Source organism: Dipodomys spectabilis, unplaced genomic scaffold (genome assembly GCF_019054845.1).
Source record: "Dipodomys spectabilis isolate Male_0828 unplaced genomic scaffold, ASM1905484v1 ptg000219l, whole genome shotgun sequence".
Taxonomy (NCBI): Eukaryota; Metazoa; Chordata; class Mammalia; order Rodentia; family Heteromyidae; genus Dipodomys; species Dipodomys spectabilis.
In genome coordinates, this window is record NW_024870896.1 from 2,354,348 (window position 1) to 2,378,101 (window position 23,754).

Sequence of the window (23,754 nt, forward strand, 5' to 3'; positions counted from 1 at the left end):
CAGTAAGATGTCTTATGAAGGAGCTGGCTGTGTGGGCCAGGAGATCGGGGTGCCTAGGACTTTCCCAGCACACTCAGCTGGGTAGAAACGACCCCATGGAAAATGCTGGCTTGGTGAGAAGTTATCCTCACTGTATCTGATGGCTGGAGATCTGTCTCTTCCCCATACTAGCTCAAGGCCAAGAAGGACTCTCCCACCTTTCCCCTACATGCCCAATACCTGGACGCTGCTTACCCAAGGGCTCAACCTCAGGTCCAGGCTGGGCCATTCTTTCCTCCCTGCCTTGCCTGCTCCTTCCTGCTCCCTTAATCAAAACCTGCACTGAGCTTTGGCCCCCATTAGTTCCTAATGAGTTCATTTGTGCTGAAGAGTGCTAATGAGGGATGACAACTTGATGTGTCATTTGCATTCTTTAACTGGGCTGAGGCTTGAGCAAAAAGAATGAAAGTCTAATGGCTGAGCTCCAGGCACCAGGGCTGGCCAGGAACTAGGTGAGATGAGTCCTACCTTACATGGTCTAGCTGCCTTGCTTCCCTACCTCTCCCGGCCCGGCATGCCCTCCACAGCGCCCGCTCTCTGAGGCAAGGGAACTAGCCTGTGGCTTAGGTGCTGCTGCTCTACAGTACAGGAGGTTTTGTTCCATGTGGTATACTGGGGGGCAAGCTGGGCAAGTTGCTATGGCAACCCACTCCACATTTCAAACAGGATGACACAGAGAAGGAGGGTTCCTGACTGCAGCTGGGGCTGGCAGCTTTCTTCCCACAACAGCATCACCCAACTGAGCCAGACCACCAGAAACCCTGACCTGTGGCTTTCCAGGGCCGGGCCTCAGGAAGGCCATGGAAAAGATCATGAAATAGGAGCAGCTTTCACCAACTTGCAAAGAGTGCTCCTGCGGACTCCTTTTGTCAGTCAGGAGAGACCACGGGTCCTGCTGAGGTGAGCTGTCCTGCAGAGGGATGGAGAAACTGAGCCTCTTAAAGGTTGAACAGTTTCCCATGATGCTCTTGGGACCACCAGGGCCAGGGGGACAAGTCTTCTAGCCAAGGTGAATTTGGAACCTAATTTGCTACATACATTAGGGGGTGGGAGAATGTAAAGAGTAGATAATGCTTCCTGCAAAAGAATGCAGTTCCGCTGGCAGGTTTTCTCCATCGGAGACAGGTGCCATCTGAATTGTTCTCTGTAGACATCTAGGGCATCCCTGACTTCACCCACCTCCTCCTCTCAGGCCTCATACCCTCTTCCTTCCTGGGAAAAGCCACAAAAGCAATTTCCATTTCCTTTCTTCCTCCCGGAACTTGTCATTCCCCGCTCAGGGCCCTCGGTCAATGATGGTGGGAGTCACAAAGCCCCATACTACCATGTGTACACTTGACTCCTCTCAGGGTATTCCCACCACTTAACCACACACACCTGCAGGGCCAGCTAGATCATCTGCAGGGCTCAGCACAAAGGGAGAAGGTGAAGCCTCTAGCTTAAAAATGGTTGACATTTTCAAGATGGCCAGAGCAGAGCAGAGAGCAAGTGCAGAGCCTCTCCGACTAGGTCCCTCACGTCACCACAGATACAGGACCAGGAAGTCAGGAAGCCAGCCCTGTGCATGGGCATTTCACTCCATAAAGAAGATGCCACGAGCCATCTTTGTTCCATCTTTCCAGACTGTCAACAGCCACCCACATAAAGCTAAAACATACTGAGTTGTCACACTCCCCTCCTGGAACCCTTCATGGTTCCTTACTGGCATTAGATTGAGCCTAGATTCTTACAAAGCCATTCAGACGCTTGGGTGGCTGACCTGACCAGCCCTCAGCACTCTCCACTAACAGGATTGCATACACAGGCACCTTCGAGTCCTACTAAGCTGCCATCCTGAGCTGATCTTCCTTCCCAAGGACACCCGCTGCCCCAGACCTCTGCTGGCCTCTGCCATCCTCCTCTATCTTTCCCTTTTCTCCTGGCCACCTCTGGCTTACTTTCAAGATTCCACACAGCCTCCTGCAAGCTGTACCTGACCCCTGTGGCCAGAGCTTGGGCCCACCTGGGTGATCTCAAGGCACCCTGAACTTCCCCCTCCTCACAGTATCCCAGCTGCCTAATCATCTGACCCTTTGGCTCTGGGTGAACCTCAAGCACAGCGGCTATGTGACCAGCCACTGTGTCCCCGGCTCTTGTAAAGAGCCAGGCATGGCTGGTACTTAGCCAGTAAGTGGTAAGTGAGGAGAAGAACTGTTCATCCAAGTCAAAGATCTTGAAGGACAGACATGTCTGAATTTCTTTGCGTGTCACCTCTACAAGGACCTAACACAGTGCCTTGTATGAGCTAAATCCAAGGTGCTCTGACCATGGGTAAGAAAGAACCCCTGTCTTTTGAGGAGCTTATATTTTGCAGGAAGGAGCAGATTTTGGAACAGATAACTATAACTGAGGGAAGCATTAATAAGGGCTATCAGTCAGCTATAGGAGAGGACTCTGGAGTTTGAGACGTGGGAGAGCAGGTTATCTGACGGAAGGACTGATCCGGCATCATGCAGGGTGGGTAGCAAGGGCATCTGGGTGTTGGATCGGCAGGCTCTGGCTGTGTACTGCGGAAAACTGCAGGAACGGGGCAGCAGCCAAGCCCACTGAAAAAGGTCCTAAATGCCAACTAGGGCATTTGGACTGAGTGGTTGGGAGCCATTGAGGATATCCGAGGGAGGGTAGGGAATTGCTTTTGTCTATGACTAGAGGAGCTTCCTGGGCGGGTAGGGTAAGGTTGGATGGCGCAGATCAGCAGTGGCAGGTGAAAGCTGGGACGCCTACTTGTGGCAACCCAGGCAGGAGGCAGCCAGAGCACTGGGCAAAGGCGGTGGAGAAAGGACTGAGGCCAGGTGAGAAGAGGGGTCTAACAGGGTTAGATGGCCGGAGGAGGAAAAGAGTGAGAGGTTGAAGGGCATCACCATGGATCCACAGAAAGTGTGAGGGCCAAGGAGGCTCTCAGAGGGAAGTCAAGTCGGTGGTGGACTTGTGGCTGGGCTCCACTTGTGGGTGGTGGGTGGAGGGCACCCTGGCTCAGGTGGATGTTGGCTGCAAACTTGGACACCCATCAGTCAGATGGGACTGGGAGCCGGTGGGTCAGTATAGCACGGAGCCTCTGTGCTCCATTCCCTCCATTCCCCTCCAGGCCCTGAAGCTGTGACTCATTCCCCAAACTTAAAAAGAACTCCGATTCTGGTTTTAAAGAGCAGAAGAAACCATCCCGAGGGCCAGGCCAGACCACAAGCCAAACATCAGCTGTGGAATGTGCTGAGGCCGGCCAGGGGCAGCGGCACTGGCAGGCGTAGCCACAGGCCCTGCCGGTCAACCTGAAGGTAGCCAAATTGTCACCCACACAGTCTCTGCATGCTCTCTCTCTCTCTGTCTCTCTCTGTGTCTTTGTCTCTGTCTCTCTGTCTCGCTCTCTGTCTCTCTCTGTCTTTGTTGTCTCTCTCTCTGTCTTTCTCTGTCTCTCTGTCTCTCTGTCTCTGTCTCTCTGTCTCTGTCTCTGTCTCTCTCTCTCTCTCTCTCTCTCTCTCTCTCTGTTGGTGGTAGGGCCTGAACTCTGGGCTCTGTCCCTTAGCCTCTTGGTGCTCAAGGCTAGCACTCTACCACTTGAACCATAGTGCCATTTCCAGCCTTTTCTGAGTAGTTTATTGGACATAAAGAGTCTCATGGACTTTCCTGAGTGAGCTGGCTTCGAACCTTGATCCTCAGATCTCAGCCTCCTAAGTAGATAGGACAACAAGCGTGAGCCACTGGAGCCCTGCTCCCCTCTTCTCTCTTCAGTGTAGACTGGCCTCTATTTGATCAAGTTTATCTTAAGCCCAGCCCCTCTCCCTGTCCCTGAAACCCAGCCTGGTCCCATGTCATCCTTGGTATGAAGGCCCAGGTTTCTCATCAGGAGCCCTCTCTGCTCCCTGGCCAGCCTGGAGAGCTGCTGTGGGAAAACGTCAGAAAAGGCCCCATGGCTGGTGCCAACGGCTGCCTTCAGAGGGTGTCCTGCATCTGCCCTCGACCCTGGGGGCTCTTCCATCCCACAGCCAGAGGACGGCTGCTGGAATATAGGTCAGATCATGTCATGTCCCTACTCTGCTCCAAACCCTCCTCACTGAGTCAGAAGCCCCATGTCATCTGGCTCCCGGGCCTTGCTGACCTCATCCCCTCTCCCTCTGGGCTTCCACAGCGCTCCTCAAACATGCCAAGCATGGTGGATCTGGCGCTTGCTGCTCCAGCAGCTTCCACCACTCTGGCTAGAGAGCCTCCATCACTCCCTCCAACACCCCTCCACGAAGCCCTGCCAGCCTCTGATCTCTAAACTCCAAACGCTCACACAAGCACCTCTGAGCATCTTCCCTGCTTTGTCTCTGAAGCATCTTGACCTACTTATTGTGGGTATCACCAGGCCCAACTCTGAACAACAAGCCACTCGCCTCCCCTCCGGAGCTGGCAGGCCTCTTAGTTAGGCACAGTGTCCTCCTGGCCTTTGTTACTAGTTAACTTTGTCTCTCTGGACAAGGAAAGTTGGGTGACAGTTGGAGGCACAGGTAGGCAGGGGAAGAAAGGCAGCGGAGAGGAAGGGTCTTCTCAAGGGAGCAGGGCCATCGGGAGGGGTGAGTGGGTCTAGCAGGCAGCCCAATGGCTACCTGGCTACTTGCTTCTCCTCAGGAGGAGACCCACGGAGGCCCAGTTGTTACATAGTGGGCAGAAGGGTGGTGGAGCAGTCCTTTCATCTGTTTCCTTCCACACAAGGGCGGTGACTCGTATCCTCACCGTCCACAGCCAAGAAGGGGCTGGGAGAAGATGATAGGGCTGAACCAAGACCTTGGTGATAGCCCAAGCTGTGAGAAGTGGGCTTCAGCCTTCCAGAACGCTCTCCCAGGCTGCTGCCAAGGATTGCCGTATGCCCATGGTCTTCTCTAGCTCTTCTGATCAACTGACCTCTAGGTCTCTCTCTCTTAACGTTTCTCTTCCCCTGTGCAACAGGGCGCCCTCTTTCCCTTCCTCCACCCGCTCTGAGCTTGACGCCGCCTTGGGTAGTTCCTGCCCTCCTGTGCCCTCTCTTCTTCAGGCAGTAAAACAACGGCATGTTAATCACTCAGAGGCATCTTGGTGGTGAAATGTTGGACTTGCTCTTACCCACATCTATTGATTACTCACTGAAGGCTGTTTGAAAGGAACCATAACTTGACCCAACTCTGACCATTACAAGGACTAACAACTGGGTGTCTCAAGATTTCCATCTAGCAGCTTCTAAAACAAGTATTTGGCCTTCATGTTTCTAGAAGGCCCTGGGGGGCTTGCTTCTGTGAACGTTTCCTGAGCCAGAACGTGGGCTGTGATCGTGAGTCTGGTTGTACCTAAGAAAACAGTTGCCTACAGAGACTATTTCAAAACAACTTCCCAGTGCCCGCCCCCATTACCCCTCACTCTCTGGTCCTGGACCTAAGGAACCCATGAGGTTCCCAGCACCAAGTGACTTCCTTGCATCCTTCCAGTGGCAGGAGCCTCAGCACCTCACCAAGCAGTCCTTTGCTTCCTAACCATGGAGACAGAGTCTTCATCGAGCCCTCAACTCCTGAAAGTGAGCAACTGAGATTGCTTTCTAGAAACTGCCCTGTTGGGAAAACCAAAAGCCTCTAGTGCGTGACCCTTGGGGACCAAAACACTTAGGCCCATCCGGTGCTGTCTGATGGACGGGTTAAGTTCAGAGAGCTTCCCAGGTGGGTGTGGTTGCGCCCACCACAGGGCGGGCCTGCACTGGCAGGCATGGATGTGAAGGTCCCCCACAACTCCCTTTTTAGGTTACGTTCAAAGGGCATGGTAGTCAGGCCCGGTTCTCTGGGGCCTCCTTACCCTGCTTCCTCTCCTCCAGGGGAAAGCCCTGCCACAAATTGCATGTCTCAAGCTGTGTCTTCTCTTACTTTGCCCAAACACTCCCTAGGCTGAGGCTAATCTTGGATGCACAGGGCTCTTGATCCACACACAAGCTGAAGAGCTGGAAAACCAAAACCAAACTGTCCAAGCACTTTGAGCTGGTTAGTATGTCAGGAAAGGGAGGAACTTGCTTGTCCAGTCCAGCTCCCTTTGAAATGGCCTGTGGGTAGGTATAGGACCACCACGTACGGTGTCCAGGCTGTTCACTGCACAGTGGACATCGGTGTAAACAGACTATACCCTCAAGAGTTGGGCAGTAACATGACCCAGAAGTGGGGGTGGAGGAGAAAGAGCAAAAGTAGATACAGATTTCTTTAAATCTTACACCAAGACTTAGATATTAGAGTACCCATCTACGTGACTTTTCTATATAAGGATACTAGCAACCAGGGAGAAGAAGAAAATTGGTCCAAAGTCACCGTCAGCCCTTTCTTTCTGTTCCTAGGCTCTGCACCACATTGTATCCAGACCTCTGTCCTGCCCTCAGCAGCTAGAACTCTCCTTTTGTTTTTTCTTTCAGTCACATTCACAAATGTGTCATGGGCTCAGCATTGTTCTAGATGCTGATGGTAAAATAGGGGGACCATCAGATATGGTCCCTGCCAGGGGCTAACTCTTCTGGATGTTTAGCAGCTGTTTCTGGCTCTCTGGTTGGAACTGAGTTCTTTGAAATATTCGCCACTTGCTCTGGTGTAAAGCCTGCTACACGTGGTCAGTTTCAAGCTACCAATAAGATGCTCCTAGGAGAAGTAAAGAAGGTGCACGGGGAAGGGTTAATGGGCATGGGGGAGGGGATAAGGGTCTCTGCATAGGCTGATCAGAGATCTCAGGGATGGCACTTAAACCAGAGGCCGAGAGGAACCTGCTGTGTATAGATGTCTGGAAGATTGTTCAAGACAAAGGGAGCTCTAGGCAGGGAGATGTGGAGACAAGTAAACTTGGAAGGGAAAATCCTTTGGGGTTCTTGTTTGTGTGAGGTTTGTGAGTCTGCAGATACCCAGAGACGGAAGGATGATTGTAGGCCGGGCTGGGCTGGGCTATATCTTGGGTCTTAGGAGCCTGGGTCTCTTTGAGGTGAATGGAAGGAGGCAGAGACAAGCATTTAGTCTGAGCCTGACTTAGCAAGATTCCACAGGCAGAGCTGGAGGTTTGGCTCCAGTGGTAGAGCACCAGCCAAGCAAGCCGATCAAGAGCAAGGCCCCACGTTCAAACCCCCTCCACAAAGAAAAAGTTCTGTGGCTCCAGCTCTTGAGAATTTCATTTTCCACCCAGCTTGTAGTGAGTGTGGGTGGTGTGTGTGCGTGCATGCATGCCTGTGTGCATGCGTGTATGTGTGTGTGCGTGTGTGCACATGTGTACTTGCGTGTGTCACTTGATGGAGCCTTCCCTCACCACAGCTGCCCTTCTTGGCAGCTCTTGAGTCTTGAGGAAGCTCTGTGTTGATCAGTTTCCTGACTTAGAGAAAAGGATAAATGGCATGGCACAGAAGTGCACCCACTCTCACAAAACTGACTCCAGAGGAAGAGATCAAGTGTCTTCCAGGCCCGGAGGAGGAAGAGGATGTTAATTACAGCTGATTTCAATATGCTCCTTGCCATTTCCAGGTCTTAAGCCTGTTTTCCATGAGCCTGACATCTCTTAACCAGCATATTGGCAAACTCCTGATTTCTCAAAAAAAAAAAAAAAATGCAAAGAGCTGCTGTGGCACCAGGACTTGCTCCTTCCTCTCCTCTCTTCTCCTCTCCTCTGCTGTCTGTTGCAGCCTGCATGCAGTCTGCCCTTCACAGACCCAAAGGAACACCCTCACAGCCTCACTGGCTGCCTGCCTGTCTGCCTCTGAGCAGGAGAATTCTAGGTAGCGCTGCAGGTGCTTGGGAGCGGGAGGGAGGCCACTGTGGCCAGGCCAGCCCTGAGGGGAGACAACAGGGAGAGGTGATAGATAGGAGAAGGGAAGAGACATGCAGACCTGGGCCCAGTGCCCAAGGTCAGGCCAGGCCTGGCTGGACAGGGAAGGCCACATTGGCAGTGTCAAGGATGCAGCTGTATCCATCAGCTCCAGGCCCTGCTGGATGAACATCCTGTGAACGTAGTGACTGCCCAGGGCAGCAGGTCTTTCACCTCCCCATGCCTTCCCCAAGGTGATCAGAGTCATGATGACCCTTGGAACATGTAGGGAGGGCACCCAGCCTCTCACCATTGGCAACAAGGCTTGTGGTCCGGGACATGTCATGATTCATTACATCCATACTCTGGTCATGCAGGTGCGTGTAGACTCAGGGTGCTTCCTTCTGGAAAAGGGAACAGGATGACCCAAAGCCACCGAGAACCAAGCCTTGCTTCCAATCACTGGCTGGCTCAGGGCACTTGCTTGCTGCCACAGGTAGCGATGGGTGAGGGCTGGGGACCTGCTGATTCCCCAGTGAGATCATTCCCCCCAGCATCTTCCTAGAGCTTAGTGTATGCTCACACCAAGAGATGACACCTTCAACCCCAGCCTGCTTGATGCTCACTCTTCTCCTCCCTTCTCCAGCCAGGCTGGCCTCCATCCAGTGCAAGAGACCCTCAGCCCTAAGCCCAGCCTTTCACCGGACACCATCGGGAGAGGCTGTTCCTTCCTCTTGGCGTCCATCCCCTTTTTCTCTCTCCACTTAGTCCTTGTTGGGTGCTGTGCAGTGTGTTCTGTATCTGTGTAAAAGCCAGGGGAGCCATGGGTCCCGCCCTGCCCAGAGAGAAGGTCCAGCCCTGCTTCTTCCACAGCAAGAAGAACAAAGAAGAACATGGGCAGGCAAGAAGGACAGAGGCAGGCGAGAAGTGCCCAGTTAGGGCAGGGGAGCCAGTGGAAGAGTGATCACTGGATAAAGCAGTGTCTGCTGCTGAGTGGATCAGAGCAAGAGCACAAGCCAGGCTCTGGGAAGAGAAAAAGAAAGCGGGGGGGGTGGGGTTCACCTTCTTCCTGGAAGAGCACGTGCGGGCAAGTTTGCACTGAAGGGCAGCGGAACTGCAGGTGAGAATGATGTGGCCTCACTATCCTCCTCTTATGTCTCTGGACAGCAGGACCAGCCAGGCTGAGTCACTGTCGGCAGGGATGCAGCTCAGCTCGATGTGGGAAGGGCAAGCACTGGAGGGGAGGGGATAAGGACTCAGTCCTGGGTGCTACCCTGATGGAGGCTTGTGGGAAGCACCATCTGCCTCCTACCATGCCCAGGGCTGGCCTGCATACTTGCCTGCTAACACAGATCCAGAGAGAGAGAGAGAGAGAGAGAACGAGCGAGCGAATGAGGGGGGGGAGGAGCCCAGGGTGCACCTGCACACAGGACATCAGGACAGCTTGGAGAGCACCTGCAAGACTGGTGCCCAGATGGGGGACAGCACTGGGACCCAGAGAAGGGCAGCATCTTGCTCAAGGCCATTCAGCCAGTAAGTGCAAACCAGGTGCCTAGTTCTTACCACAGCCACTTAGCTCCCAGGAGATGGGTGTAATATCCTCGGGTCCCCTTTTCTGAGCCCTAGAACTAAGTCAGAAGTCCACCGCTTAACCTTGCTCTGGGCACTTGCTCTGCAGGCTACCTCACAGTCCTGGGGAACAGTCATTCTCAGTGCCCTGACGGGGTCAGTGACCATAGCTTAGTGGCCACACTTTTGGAAGAAGTAGGAGCAGCCTGATAGAGGGGCCCTGGGAACCCCTGCCTGCTTGCCCTAAATCTCACTAAGGTTTTAGCAGCACAGCTCTGGGACTAGGCTGGGCTTTCTGTGGAAAGGTGACCACATTGTCTGGCTGCCTACCAAGGCCTCTGTCTTTCTGATGCCTGATGGATTCCAAAAGCCCCAGGCTGGGATGGGGAGGCCTTGCCCCTCTCCCCACCCCCCGCCACCCCCACCTGGTCTCCACCGCGACTTCCATCAAGGCAGAGGGCTGGGTCTGGAAAATGCAGGCAGGAGACGATAGTTTGCTTTAAGCCCTTCCTTTGGCTTGGGAATGTAAAATATTATCATTTTGGGTTTTTTTTTGTTGTTGCCTGGAGATTTCCCTTCCCAAATGGATTTGGCTCTGGCCACAGTAAGATGAGTCTGCATTCCTCCCGCTCTGCCCAGTCTCCAATTCTAATTGTTGTGGAGACTCGAGACAGATGCTCGCGTGCTGACAACTGGAAGTCGGCTGCATGCTTGCCCAAGGCTGACAACTGGAAGTCAGCTGCGTGCTTGCCCAAGACACTCTCCTGCCATGCCGAAGCCTCTCGTTTTACAGATGGGGAAGTGAGACCAAAGAAGCCTCAAGACTCTCCCTGGACACAGTCAGTGATGAGGCTGAGATTAGAATTCAGGTTACCCGACTCCTGCCCAAACTCCTCTGGGCTTTCCTTGAGTCTCCTCTTTACAGATGCCAGGCGTACCTACCGCCTCGTGTGGTAACTATAGCACGAGACCCCACAGGCTGGCTGAAGAGAAGGGCCCTAGGAGAGGGCATACTAAAGGAGTAGTGTGACGTGTTGCTAAGCTACGAGGCTCCCTGACAGGCTCGGCACAGGCCTAACCCTACCTGACAGGGAGATTCTTGTAAGGTCTTGAGAAGGCACCCTTGGCTTACTACCCTAGAAACCACGAGTCCCCATAGACTCTACCTTCCCTTCTCCTTATGTCTTGATCCAACCCCTGAAGAGTTGTTCCTGATAATCCTTCATTTATGAATTAGGCTGTATTAGTTAGCTGTCTTGTAATAATCCCAGGGAGCTAATAATTATTAGCTCAATGATACCTAACCATCATATAGTTCATGTATGGTGTCAGCTGAGCCAATCGAAGTGTGAGTTAGTGGCCCTCCAGTCTTTCTGGAATGGCCCATAAGTGGTCTCATCACTGCACTAAGCTGGGTTTGGCTGGGTGGCTCTGTAGAGAATGACTGGAGCTGGGAATGTGGCTTAGTGGTAGAGTGCTTGCCTAGCATGCATAAAGCCCTGGGTTCAATTCCAGGGTACCACATACACAGAAAAAGCCAGAAGTGGCACTGTGGCTCAAGTAGAGTGCTAGCCTTAAGCAAAAGAAGCTCGGGGACAGTGCCCAGAGCCTGAGTTCAAGCCCTGGGACTGGCAAAAAAAAAAAAAAAAGTACAAGAGAATGGCTGGTAGTTCTGTAGAGAACTTAGAGCCCCAAGTGATGTTTGTGAGCTTGATGCTCAGGCTCTGATTGTTTCTTGGGTCCAACGGATCCCTTTTTAAAAGTCAGATAACATGTCTTTGTAACCCCTCTGTACGGTATTTTCACAATAAAAAAAAGTCAGATAAGATCCTGAGAAAGGCCAGCAGCTGAGGGAATGTTGGCCCAGGCCCACAATATGAATCGTCCCCTTCCCTGCCCCCCTGCCCCCTCCCCCCTCACCCCCACCATCACCACAGCCATGAGCTGTCCAGCCAGTGTCCAGTTCCTTTGCACCCAGCTTTCTTTTGTTTCTCGGTGTCTGGGTTAGGGTGGGGGGTGTGGGGGGAGTTGTCAGTCTCTGAGAAGAGTATATTCTCTGAACATGAAATGCAGCCACCATCAGAGAAAGCCAGAGGGTCAGAGAGGATTTGACATCATTTTGAGGAAATCCATCCTCTGGTTGGTTAGGTCTGGGCAGAAGCAGATACCCATTTTGTAACTTAATATTCCTTCCTGTGGCCAGCATCACTAACCCTGTTCCCTGGGGAGACTGGAGTGGGAGTGGGGAGGAGGTGGGGCCTGTCCTCGACAGAGTCCCACCAGATTTGGACACTCTGCTGACCCCCAGAGACAGTACAATGTGGCCTCCTAGGCCTGAGACAGGGCAGGAGGCTGTCTTCCCTGAAGAGAATCTTCCTTTTCCCCAGTAGGTCCTTTCTGTGAAACAGCTGGCTTCTCAGAGTGGGAGGGACCCAGATCAGCACTCCAGGATATTTGACCATGTTCCCAGATAATGTGTTCCTTGCTGAGTAGTTTGGGGGCAAGTTATTGTTTTAGCCTCCGGGCAGTATGATGGTGTCTCTCAGGAGTGAGATCTAATTGATGGGTGTAAAATTAGCGGTTGGTACCCAGAATAGTGCCTAGATGATAGGATAGCGTGTTCTTTTCTCCCCTTTTCCAAGATGAGGGAGAAAGCGTCAGCTTTCTGTGGGGGGAGGGGGGAGCCTGGAGCATGCCAGGGCACCTAGAAGACACAATGGCGTCACAGATGTCATCCATGTGACAAGTAGGTATGTGGTGTGCTTGCAGTGAGTGCTCTGGGGACCAGCAGAATCCAAGGTTGGGCTTGGAAATGGAGACCCTGAGGGTCTGCTCCCTGAGGCTCTCTTCTGCCTGCTTGGAGGTAGCAGGAACAGCCTGGACCAACACACTGAGCAGAGAATGGGCCTGACATAGTCCGGGGTCGGCAAGAGTGTGGAGTGGCTGCAATAGAGATTAGAAGGGCCCAGCGGGAACTGAGGGGATGTGGGAATTCACACAGGGCCTTGAGTTTGGCTTTGGCTGTGAGTGGGTGGGGACGTGGATCTGTAGAGAGGCTGAAGCTGAGGCATGATGGGTTCTGGCAGGTTTGGGCTGGTCCCTCTGACCCTGGTTATACCAGACACACTGATGGAGGGTGTGGAAGAAGACTGGAGACACAGTTTATGGCTCCCACCCTCACAGGCCCTCATCCCTCTGCTGCCTGGCAGAGACGAGCCATCTGGCTTTCCTGACAGCAAGAACGTGTTTTCCCTCTTTTCTAGCACTACCTGTGCCTGCTGGGCTCAGATGCAGGAAGAGAAGACCTGGTCTCCAGGGGGCTCCCAAGAGCCACATGAAGTACCGCCCCACTTTCAGGCCTGTGCATGTACATGTATGGCGTGCATGTGTGTGTCTCTTGTTTGTACACATGCATGAGCATGTGTGCCTGTGCTGGTGTGGGTTGGTATGTTTGTATCTCAGTGTGCACGTATGCACATGTATCTGTGTGTGCATGTCTGTACCACCACGTGTGCATGTGTATAGGGGTGCGTGTTTTCCCATGTGTGTTTGCATCGGTGTGCATGTATGTTTGCATGTGTGTGTGCTCCTGGAACAAAACGGAGAGTGGGTGAGTTTGTCTGCGGCTGTGACTCCACTTCCTTGGTGCATCTGTGCCACTTACCTCCCAGGTCTCCTGTGTGACACTGGAGTCCCTCTCTTCCGTAATGTGTCCCCAGAAGTGTGTCAGGAATCCTCTTCCCCACAGCTGCCTCCTGATCACCAGGCTAGCAGTGCATTCATGATGTGGGTTCTGAAGAACAAAAAAAGGGGGTCCAATGCCCACATACACACCCCACTGTAGGCCAGGATACCAAGTCCACGGTCAGCTTAGGACCATGAAGGAGGGTTGGCAGCCACAGAGTCCTGGGGGCTGCCGCTGTCTCTTGTCCCTGCAGCAAGGGCTGCTCGTAGATCCCAATACTCCTCAGACTCTGTTAATTCAGGGCTGCTTGGAGCATTGGTAAACCGTTGGCAAAGGAAAGGGCGTAGCACCTAGCTGACATCCCTGCTCTGATGTGTCCGGTTTTTCCTCTGGAGACTTTTAACTCTGTGGCTGTATAATGATGGAACTCTTGGCACCTGTGTCTATGCGCAGGACACGTGGAAGAACCGGCTGGTTTTAGTAGAACAAACGGCATTTGGGCGGGCACCCCCACGGAATCACCCATGGATACACAGACCTGGGGTCAGTGCCCAGGGAAGGATGGGGGGAAGCCTGGCATCAGAGTCCTTATTTCTCAGGCTCTGGCGTCCTGGGCAGGCTCGTGAACCCCTCTGACCCTTGTTCCAGATTTCCCTCGCCCTGCACTGCTGGGTTTCCTGGAGGCTGAATGGTAACCTTGGCATGTATATTCTTGGAGGCTAGAAGATACCCCACGTAGGAAAGGAGTGGAGGAATGGAGAGTCTATTCTGTTGGCTGCTTTTCACTTATCTGAAAGTCTCGCTGGCCAGATTGGCTGCCCTACTAGTGGTAAAAGCAGAGGCAAAGGCCCACTTCAAGTAGCTATGGATGACAAGGATACCCTGAAATGCCTTGTGGAGAAAGGAGTTGCAGAGTAGGCCTCCAGGGATCTAGTTCTGACAACCCCCTGACTTCACCTCGCCTCTGGAAAGACCTCTTAGAAAGACCAAGTCCCGTGCAAGTTGGCAATAGCAGACACAAGACAGTTCCAGAAGCCCAGAGTGCCTGTCTTAGTCTGTTTCTGTCACTGTTACAAAATGCAAAAGGCTGATGATTGACAGAGAAAAGAGTTTTAGCTAGCTCCCAGTTCTGAGGTGTAAGAGCGTGGTGCCAACATCAGCTTGACCTTTGCGGCGGTTCTTAACATGGAACAGGAGGAGCTTGTGAAGCAGTTTATGAACATGAGACAAAAGAAAGAGGTGAAGGCCAAGGCAAAAGGACTTGGGGTTACCCTACCCCCTCTCCTTTGCATCTGTCAGGCCAGGCTGTAGCTGCTGGTAAAGCCAGAGAGAACTTTGTATCTGATTCTGAACAAGTCGTCAGGCAGCAGGGCAGTGTCTCAGGCCTGGGCAGGAGACAGGAGTCTGTTCTATGGCTTATTGAGCAGAGATAAGAGGAGGAAAAGGAGGAGAAGGAAGAAGAGACCAACAGTAGCCAAAAGAAGCAAAACTGTAGGATTAGAGATGGCAAGGTGCTGTCTCCCCTCCCTGAAGACCAGAACATCTCTAGGAGAGAAACAGCCTTGCTGTTCCTCCACCCTCCTGACTCTCCTGTCCTCCTACCAGGGTTCACAGATACCTTCAACATGGACACCAGGAAGCCCCGCGTCATCCCTGGCTCCAGGGCCGCCTTCTTCGGGTACACGGTGCAGCAGCATGACATCGGCGGCAAGAAGTGGTGAGTGACAGCTGCCCCCATGCCCCATCCCAAACCATGGCGCTTCCTGGCCCCTCCAGCCTCCCCCCAGCGGCTCCGACTGGTCCTCACCCAAGTCACACTGGTCTCCCATTAACAGAATGCCTTGTTCCAGCAAGCCAGAGTCTGGGGATCTCTGCCTCGGATGACAAGAGCTTGCGCGTTTGCTCCCTCGGGCCTGTCATCCTCTCGACTCCTTCTCTGGGTTATGTGACAAGAGGTACCTAGGAGCACTGGCTATCTCCCTTCCCTCCCCCTCGGGACTCCGTGTCCCCCATTGCTCCGGTCCTGCCTAGCAGTGCGCATGTCCGTGAGCTTCTCTATGGCCACAAGGCATCAGTGGAGAGAGAGAGACAGAGACAGAGAGACAAGAGACAGAGAGAGAGGGAGAGCCTCAAGCCAGGAGGGACCCCCCACACCCTCAGGAGGGGCTGGGGGGGTTCCACTTCTGATTTTTAAATAACCACTGCAGCCCCTCTCCCCATGAGAGCCGCTCGCTTTGAACGTGCTTGCTGATCTGTTTTTAATAAACACCCCCACGTTGTGCAGCCATCAGCACCAATCATCACCTCCGACAGGCTTCGCACACGTGTGCTGTTATTTCCTGTTCCCTTCCGAGTGGCTGTCACTGTCAGAAGGCAGGGCCTCCCCTCTTCATGCTTCCAGAAGCTCAGCCTTTCCCAAAGCCCTCCTCATAAGCACTGGAAATAGACATCCTTCACCACCCCTCTGCCCAATCTGCCCCTCTTCCCTTCCCTTCTCTTTCGACTGCTCAAGCATCTGGCCCAGTGGCCCTGCTTCTGGGTTCCAGCTCTGGAGGCCTTTGTACATCAGTTTTCCTCTTCCTGGGTGCCTCTCCAGCCTTCCCTGCTGTTATCCCTACCCTGTCAGCCTAATCTGCAAATTCCCCTCCACCGCCACCCTCTTCTTTTGCCTTCTTCCTCCTTTCTTTTCCTCCTTCTACCTTCCCCCTTCTTCCTTCCTCGTTTTATTTATTATTGTTCTGTTGAGCTATAACTTGCAATAAAGTTATCTTTGTGATAAAGCATAGATACTGTGCAGCTCGGTGAGCATTTATGTATATGTATGCTTGGGGCATCAGCTCCCAGAACAAGATATGGAACCAGGCTCTCAGCAGGGAGATTTCAATGTTTCGTAATGGAATGTCACCTGCAGTGCATTTATTTGTTTATTATAGATACCTTCAGATGAAAGTCTTCTCATACTTCTAGTTTTCTGAGATTTGTTTTTAAAACTCATGAACAGGTGTTGAATTTTATCAAATGTTTTGGCCAGAATTGAGATGACTCTGTAGTTTTTTTTCTCTCTCTCTTTTTTTTTTTTTTGCCAGTCCTGGGGCTTGGACTCAGAGTCTGAGCACTATCCTTGACCTTCTTCTGCTCAAGGCTAGCACTCTACCACTTGAGCCACAGAGCCACTTCTGGCTTTTTCTGTAGTACTGAGGAATCGAACCTAGGGCATCATGCATACTAGGCAAGCACCCTACCACTAAGCCACATTCCCAGTCCTCTGTGGTTCTTCTTTACACTTTAAGGTGGTTTAATTACATTGGTTCATTGAGTTGTTTTGTTGTTTTGCTTTGGGCTTTTTTGCTTTATTTTGCATTTTGTCTTTATTTTAGTCTACAACTGACTTTGTATCCCCAGGATAGCCCCACTTGGTTCCCTTTGCGATTCTCCCACGTCTTCCCAGGAATTTGGTTCCTAGGAGACACTAGTTTCACGGGGTAGATTTGCCTATAAGGGTTGTGTGCTGGTGGTGGTGGTTTTAGTAACTCTTTTAGGTTTTGGCACTGTAATTGCTCAAACTTCATAAAATGTGTGGAATACTGCTCTCACTTTCACTGTCTTTGATTGAACATAAGATTTCTATCAAGGTCTTTAAGTATTTGGGAAGTGAAGCATGGTAGCATCTGGAGTTTTCTTTGTGGGAAGATTTTTAACCATGGACTCAACTCCTTAAAGATTTCCTCCTACTTGGATTTCCTGTTGTTTCTTGCATTTGGTTTTTAACTCTTCTTGGTTGTGTGAAGGGTTAAGGATTAACTTGAGCTGACTTTTCCAAGATATAATTTATTTGGCCCAAGTATTGTTTCCTGGGCATCTGTTGCAAGTTTCACTAGGATCTGCAGAGTTCTGGTGTGAAGAAGGCATGGTTTCCCTCTCAAGTAATTCACAGACCATTTGAAGAGGCTTAGAACTAGCATCCTTGAAGTAATCTAAAAACAATTCAGCACAAAAGATGACATGGTAGCAATTACAGTCATCTTGGTGAGGCTACTTTCTCCATGAGGTCTTTCTAGATCTGTCTGCTATCCTAGAGTGACCTTCTGCTCTCCAGGCCTGGCCAACAGCACATATCACCTGACTATATCCCAGGCTCATATACCTTGTGGGACACTCACTTCATCTCCCTGAAGCCTGAGGGCAGCCGGCACATGCTTAAGGCAGAAATCTCAGGCAGAGGCCCAAAGGAGGAATCCTGGCTTGCGGTCTCTTCACGGAAGAGGGGCATTTGAACAGTGCCTGGGGGTTGGGGTGAGGTTAGTGTACAGATCCCCTGGCTTCTGCCAATCCAGTGCATTGTGGGAAAGAACTTGGATCCTGGGAGGTCACACCAGTGTGTGTGAAGAAGCAGATTGGCAGCCTGAGGGCCCGGGTCCTCTGTGCCTTGTGCAGAACAGGCCTTTCCGGAAGTCCTGTCCCTGCTTGTGAGGCCTTTACCTCATGTTCCGCCTCCCATCCTGCAAGCAGCCTTCCAGAATTTTATACACACCACGGAGCTGGTGGTCGCTGATCATGGGAAAAGAGGTTAATAACGAGGTTATGGGTGGACACTGCCTGAGTGCTCCGGCGAGGTTATTTGGGGAACTCTGAGTCCATGCGTGGCCGGGTGGATGTGTCCATCCAGCTCTATGCAGAAGATGGAGAACAATGGCTTGGTGCAAGGCTCTGCCACTGGTAGAAAGGGCTTGGCTGAGGCTCCCAGCCCTAGGCCATCTCTACTGTGGTCAATAGCAGCGATTCCTACTGTCTCAGGGCAGGGTCAAAGAGGACCCAAAGAATGAATGAATGTCCACATTATCCAAGGGGGAAATGATAACTGAGTTGCTTCCTTCAGCTGTTTATGATGGATAGTCCCTCCAGCCCCATGATGGACAGCCCTCAGCCTCAGGATGGACAGGCCACTGCGTCCCCCCCCATCCCCATGATCAACAGCCCATACCAGTCCCAGAATCTCCCTTCCTTCTGGTACTTCCTGCTTACCAGCCCCTCTCCCAGGCAGAGCTCACACAGCCGGCTGCAACCTCTAGACAGAAGTCTGTGTTTCTGAAAGAGCCCTCAGAAGCCCAGTGGGGAGACCATGGTCTGGAGGGTCTATGAGACAGGGTAGCCCCAGGCTGCCTGGAGGGTGTAAGAGATGAGGAGAGCAACAATAGGAAGGTCCACTCCTCACAGGTCTGGGTGCACTGGGGTGTCCAGGACACAGGGCTCCGGGCAGGGGCTGCCAGCTGCCAGGTCAGGCCAGTGAGGTGACCACCTCACCTTCTTCCTCACCCTCCCTTCTGCCCGCCACACCGCCAACTCAGAAGGCAAACCAAACGAACCAGGGAGGCTCCAGACATCTTGAACTGTTTCTCACACATTTGGATTTCAGCAGCCACCATACACTTGTGGCACAAAAGAGCAAAGGGAAAACAAATTCTTCTGAGGCTGAGTGTTCTCTGCCCCTGCCTTTTAAGCCCTTGTGGATTCTTAGAGAAATCCGATCCACATGACTCTGGCCATTTGCAGTGACATGATTAAGTCAGCTGGCCAGGTGGCCACTTAAGGTCCCCTGCAGCCACTTGGTGTCCCCACAGCTTCTACCGAGGCCCTTGGGGCCTCTCTCTTTTGCAGGACCCTTGTGGAGTTGAGGGTAGAGCCTCTGCCTTCTCTTCAGGGCCTCGGGGAACAGGCCTCTATGAGGGGAGCCCATAGGGTGTATGGGCCTTAAGAACATGAAGGCAGTCTGAAGGGCCTGGGTGCAGGTGCAGGGACAAGAGGCCTGTCCCTGTTGTATACAGGGAACTGGGATTTGAGGAGAGGACAGTGGCCAGGAGAGGGCACAGTGTCAGATCTGCTGCAGTGAGCTGTCCTCAGAGCTGAGGCACAAAACAGGAGCAGCCTCCCTGGAGCTGGCTAAGAACCTAGGACCTTCCACTGCCAGGCCATCCCCTCCAGCTTTGCTGCTGGCCTGTGGCAGCAGGGCTGGGATATCTGCACAGATCCCTGAGTGTGGCAAGGGCAGGTGCAGCCCAGGTGGACGAGAGATGCAGGCCCAGGACACTGAATCACAACAGAAGGTTCTAAGAGAGGAACACACGGAGAATTCTGGCCAGGGTCAGAGATGGAAAAGAAAACACATTAGAGAAAGGGCACTACTGCTACGCTGGTGGAGAAATGCCCCGAAGACAGAGCCGCAAGGCCCAGGCCAGAAGGTGAGCACCAGCTCTGACCACAGAGGTTCTGCCATGCCTGAGGACTGTATCTGGAGGCCACAGAGACTTTAGACTGGGAGAGTGGGCCACCAGAATTGTGCCTGAGGGCATCAGCTCAGCCTCCTGTGAGGGTGAGATCAAGGAGGAGGTCCCTGAGCAGAGAAGGGAAGGTAGACCAGAAGAGCCAAGACCACCCAGCCAAGGGGCGGGGAGGGTGCTCAGAGAGAGGTCTGCTTTGTGATTCATGTATTCATTCATTCAATGAATTAATAATACCTGTTGAGAGCCCGTTCAATGTTTCCAGGTCCTGCAAGAACTGTAAACCACTATGTATTGTCTACATAGTGGAGAAGCTTTGGGCAGGGCTGAAAATTGTGGGAGTGGTGGTTATGGTGAGGACCCTATCCTCCAGGCTGTCCAAGAAGGCCTGGACAATGGCCGACCATGCCACAGACCCGAAGGACCAAAGGAAAGGAAGAATCCATGATAATCAGAGAGTTCCAGGCAGTAGGGCTAGGGAATGTAAAGGTCCCAAGGCAGGAACAAAGGTAGCTGGAACAGGATTCACTAAGACAGGAACCAATGGAGTCAAGTGGGAAGTCTTAGTGGATGAAGGGTGTTTGACAGATCTCTGACTGGGAAGATAGCAATGTCCTTAACACAAAAGCAAAACCCTAGCAATAAGATGCAGGCCTTCGGACAACCAAGAGCTTTGGACCCCTTTGGCTTGAAAGGATACAAGGGTCTCCCAGGCCTGTTATCTCAGAAGTCTAAGACCTTATCTTAAAAATAACCAGCAAAAAAAAAAACCAGGGCTGGAGGCATGACTCAAATGATATGAGTATACCCAGCAAGTGCAAATCCCTGAGTTCAAAACCCTAGTGCTACAGAAAGGGAAAGGGAGTGGGGGGGGGATGGAAAAAGGGTATCTATTGCTGGGCAGAGCTGCTCTTACCCAACCCTGTCCCCCTCCCTTCCCTGATGACAGTTAGACCTGGGCCTTGTTGGCTGCGGCAAGCTCCCTCAGGAACACGCTCCACTCTTCCTGCCGCAGCCCCCACAGCAGTCTCCCAACGCCGCAGCACATAAATACCCTCTGCTATTTTCCCTTGGAACAAATAAAATCCTCACCATGACTCACTCTGGTTTAAGGATAAATCACTACAGAAGCAAAGGCCAGGATAGAATGACGCCGCCCACCGCCAGAGAGCCAGAGAGAGAGAGAAACTGTACTGGCAGGAAATGCTGGCCACAAGCCCCAAGGCCAGGCCACCAGGCAGACCCTGGAGGGAGCACTGGAGAGACAATGCAGAAGACTGGAGAAGTGGAAAGAGCTAGAACACTCCAGACAGCTATCCTCTCTGAGCAAGAGGGGGAGAGGGGCGCTAGGAGCCTTGGCCCCTCAGAATCACAGGCAGGTGGAGGAGCTTGGGGGTCTGAAGGGGAAAGACTCAGCAACCCAGATCTCAGCTGCCACCTGCCAGTGATTCCCCAGCCCCACACAGTTCCCAGGAAGTTCATTTTTCTTCTTTCCTTTGAACACCAAACCACAGCAAAGTTACAGGATTGGAGAGTGGGGCTCAGGTAACTCTGACATATACAGACTGGGCGGCCAAGATGGAACCTGCCCTCAGTGCCAAGTTCCAAGAGGCAGGGAGCCAACCACTGCATGCTTTCTGGGTAAGAAGACGTACAAGCTTGGTAGCAGAAACACTGAGAAGAAAGCCTCCTGGTTACTAACTTCCAAGAAAGAGAACAAATTAGATGTGGGTAAGATCAGGGGAGCCAGGAGGATTTGCCAAGTCAGCACTCTCTGCACCGGCTTCTTCCCACCCCCCTGCAGCCTGTGGCTCATAAGCTCTCCCCTGACATTCATTCTGGGACTCCAATACCAAGAGAGGGAAGGAGAGGCCTCACATGAGGAGCTGACTTGGGAGCTGTGATTTCCCCAAGCGGCCTGACTCCATCTTGAGAGCAGATTGCTATGAATTTTCTACATTTGTTTCCACACTGGTCCTCTCAGCTCACAAGAGCTGCAAGTTCTGTGTCCACAGATCCAAGCAACTGCAGAGATTGAAACCATCCTGGAACAACTATGTGTCTGTACCAAACCACGGACATACTCGTTTTCTTGTCGTGATTCTGTATTTCACCTACAGAGATGAAACCATCTTCAGGGCTTCATTGACCTCGACGTTAAAAGTAATCTAAGGTGGGCCTCTAGTATCTAGGAAGATGAGCAGCTTTCCTGTAGGGACGCAGGGCCTTTTTATCTGCCAATGCTGCGCAGACAGCAACAGACAATTGTACTTGGGTTTTCTTGTTTGTCTTTTTGTGGTGCTGAAGCTTGAACGCAGGGCTTTGAGCTTGCTGGGCAAGTGCTCTACCACTTGAGCCACCCTTTCCAGTCCTTTTTGTGTTTCGTTCACTTTTCAGAGAGTCTCCTGCTTTTCTATTGTGCACAGACAGTGACTCACACACACAACTATGGCAAGGCCAATGTACAAGAGCGTGGAGTTTCCCTGGTCGTGTGGTGCCCACAGCAGGAGATTGGGTATCCAGCCCCTGAGAGGCCCTGCAGGCCTGGGGCTGCCGATGGCTATATAAGGCTGAGGCTGCAGGGGGTGGCAGGGGCTGCCAGACCCCAGCAGCAATTTAGCTGCTTTGGATGGTGACGTGGGCCTTCCCCTGCACTTGGGCAGTGAGCCCCTCAGCCAGAGACTGAATCATGCCTTCCAAACCTCAAGCCCGCCAGGCACACACCACGTCCAGACTCCAGCGTCGAAAGGAGGCTGGCCCAGACTCCCTTCCTAGGAGAGCCATCCCACAGGAACTTCAGTCCCAACCCTTACACAAACTGGGGCTCCCTCCCTCTTGGGGGCCTCCATTTCAGAAGCCCTACTCCCAAGAGACATGGGATCTGGAAAGTGGAGATGGAATTCTAGAATCGGCTTTTGTTCTTGAAGAAGGCCAAAGCCCAGCCTTGTTGTGAATATGGGGTCATGATAACTTAGCTGATTGTCTGCCAGATTGCCCCCATCTTGGCCATCACTCGGACATCTGGCCTCTGGGCAGCCAGCAGCCTTAGGCATAGTTCACCCAGATATGGCCACTTCTGCTTCTCGGGGTCTCCTGTCGCCTGTGGCTTTCCACAGTAGCTCTGGGAACTACAGGATGGCTAACCCCAGTTCACAGCCAGGAAAAGCAAGACTTGAACAGTTACACGATTTCCCAAGGCCACCCACGAGCTGTTGACAGGCCCTGAATGATGACCTATCTCCAGGAGTCTCAGCCCAAGGGCCTTGCCCTCTGCTGGGGTCCCTTCAGTGGCCTGAGACCCCAGTAATGGGAAAGGGGGGGAGCAGATGGGGAGGGCGCTTCTAGAGGATGGAGGGGAGGGGACAGACAGGGACCATGCTTCTAGAGAGTGGATATGCAGACTGGCCCCAGGAAGACTTGGTCACACATCCACTGAACCTTGAAATTCGCAGCAGCTGGAAGAGCAAGCTTGGAGCGCAGGCTTTCTTTCCTGCTCATTCTCCTCTCGCTCTTGTGCTTGCGTTCCCTCTCGCTCCTTCTCGCTCAGAATGGAGCAGCCTTGACCACAGAATTAAGTAGCCAAAAGTCACGTCGTCTAGACAAACAGACTTTATGGGTCCAATTAATTCCTGCCAGTCACAAATTGGCATGCCTAATAAGGGGCTATATTTAGGCCCTGTCATTATGTGGCTCCCAAGGGAGAAGCCTCAGCTCCTATTTCACAGACATTTCATTTCAGACAGAGCCATGTCAGCCCTGCTTCAGACTTGACTTGCTTTATTGATGGCACTGAGGCAGCCGGGCCAGGGCAGGGGTGCGTCCAACCAGGAGATACCACTGTGGCCTATGCCACCTAGGCCTGCAGCCACCTCCTCTCAGTGGTCTTAGGTCAGAAATTGAGAGGATGTTTCTTCTCTGGGCCACGTGGCCCAGGGACGGTCTCAAAACCCTCTCTCCCAACAGGGTTTAAGTGGGCTCCAAACTCCCTGTCCCCCAACCCCCTCCCACCACCACCCTGTGCCCCAATCCCAGTGTTTTTCTTTCCAGTGCAGGCCTGGAAGTCTGTAGGATTATCTGGGTATGTGGGGCCTACCCAGGGAATCCAGAACAATTTCAACTTCATATCCATGACTTATCTCTATCTCCAGAAACCCTTTCTCCACATAAGGTCACAAAGATGTAAGCTCAAGAGGAATGTGGCTTTGTGGTAGAGTGCTTGCCTCACATGCATGAAGCCCTGGGTTTGATTCCTCTCTACCACATACATACAAAAAAAGCTCGAAGTGGTGCTGTGGCTCAAGTGATAGAGTGCTAGCCTTGAGCAAAAGAAGATCAGGGACAGTGAGTTCAAGCCCCAGGACTGGCCACCCTGGCCACTCTTTTTTGTTG

General features: G+C 52.5%; 1 protein-coding gene across 1 annotated transcript in view; it reads left to right on the plus strand.

The window, feature by feature from the left end:
* Positions 1-23,754, plus strand: part of Itga11 (integrin subunit alpha 11) — a 67,169-nt gene that overhangs the window by 6,992 nt on the left and 36,423 nt on the right. The window contains exon 3 of the mRNA XM_042697390.1: positions 14,696-14,807. Within this exon, the coding sequence (XP_042553324.1) occupies positions 14,696-14,807 (112 nt within the window). The remainder of the gene's footprint in view (positions 1-14,695; positions 14,808-23,754) is intronic.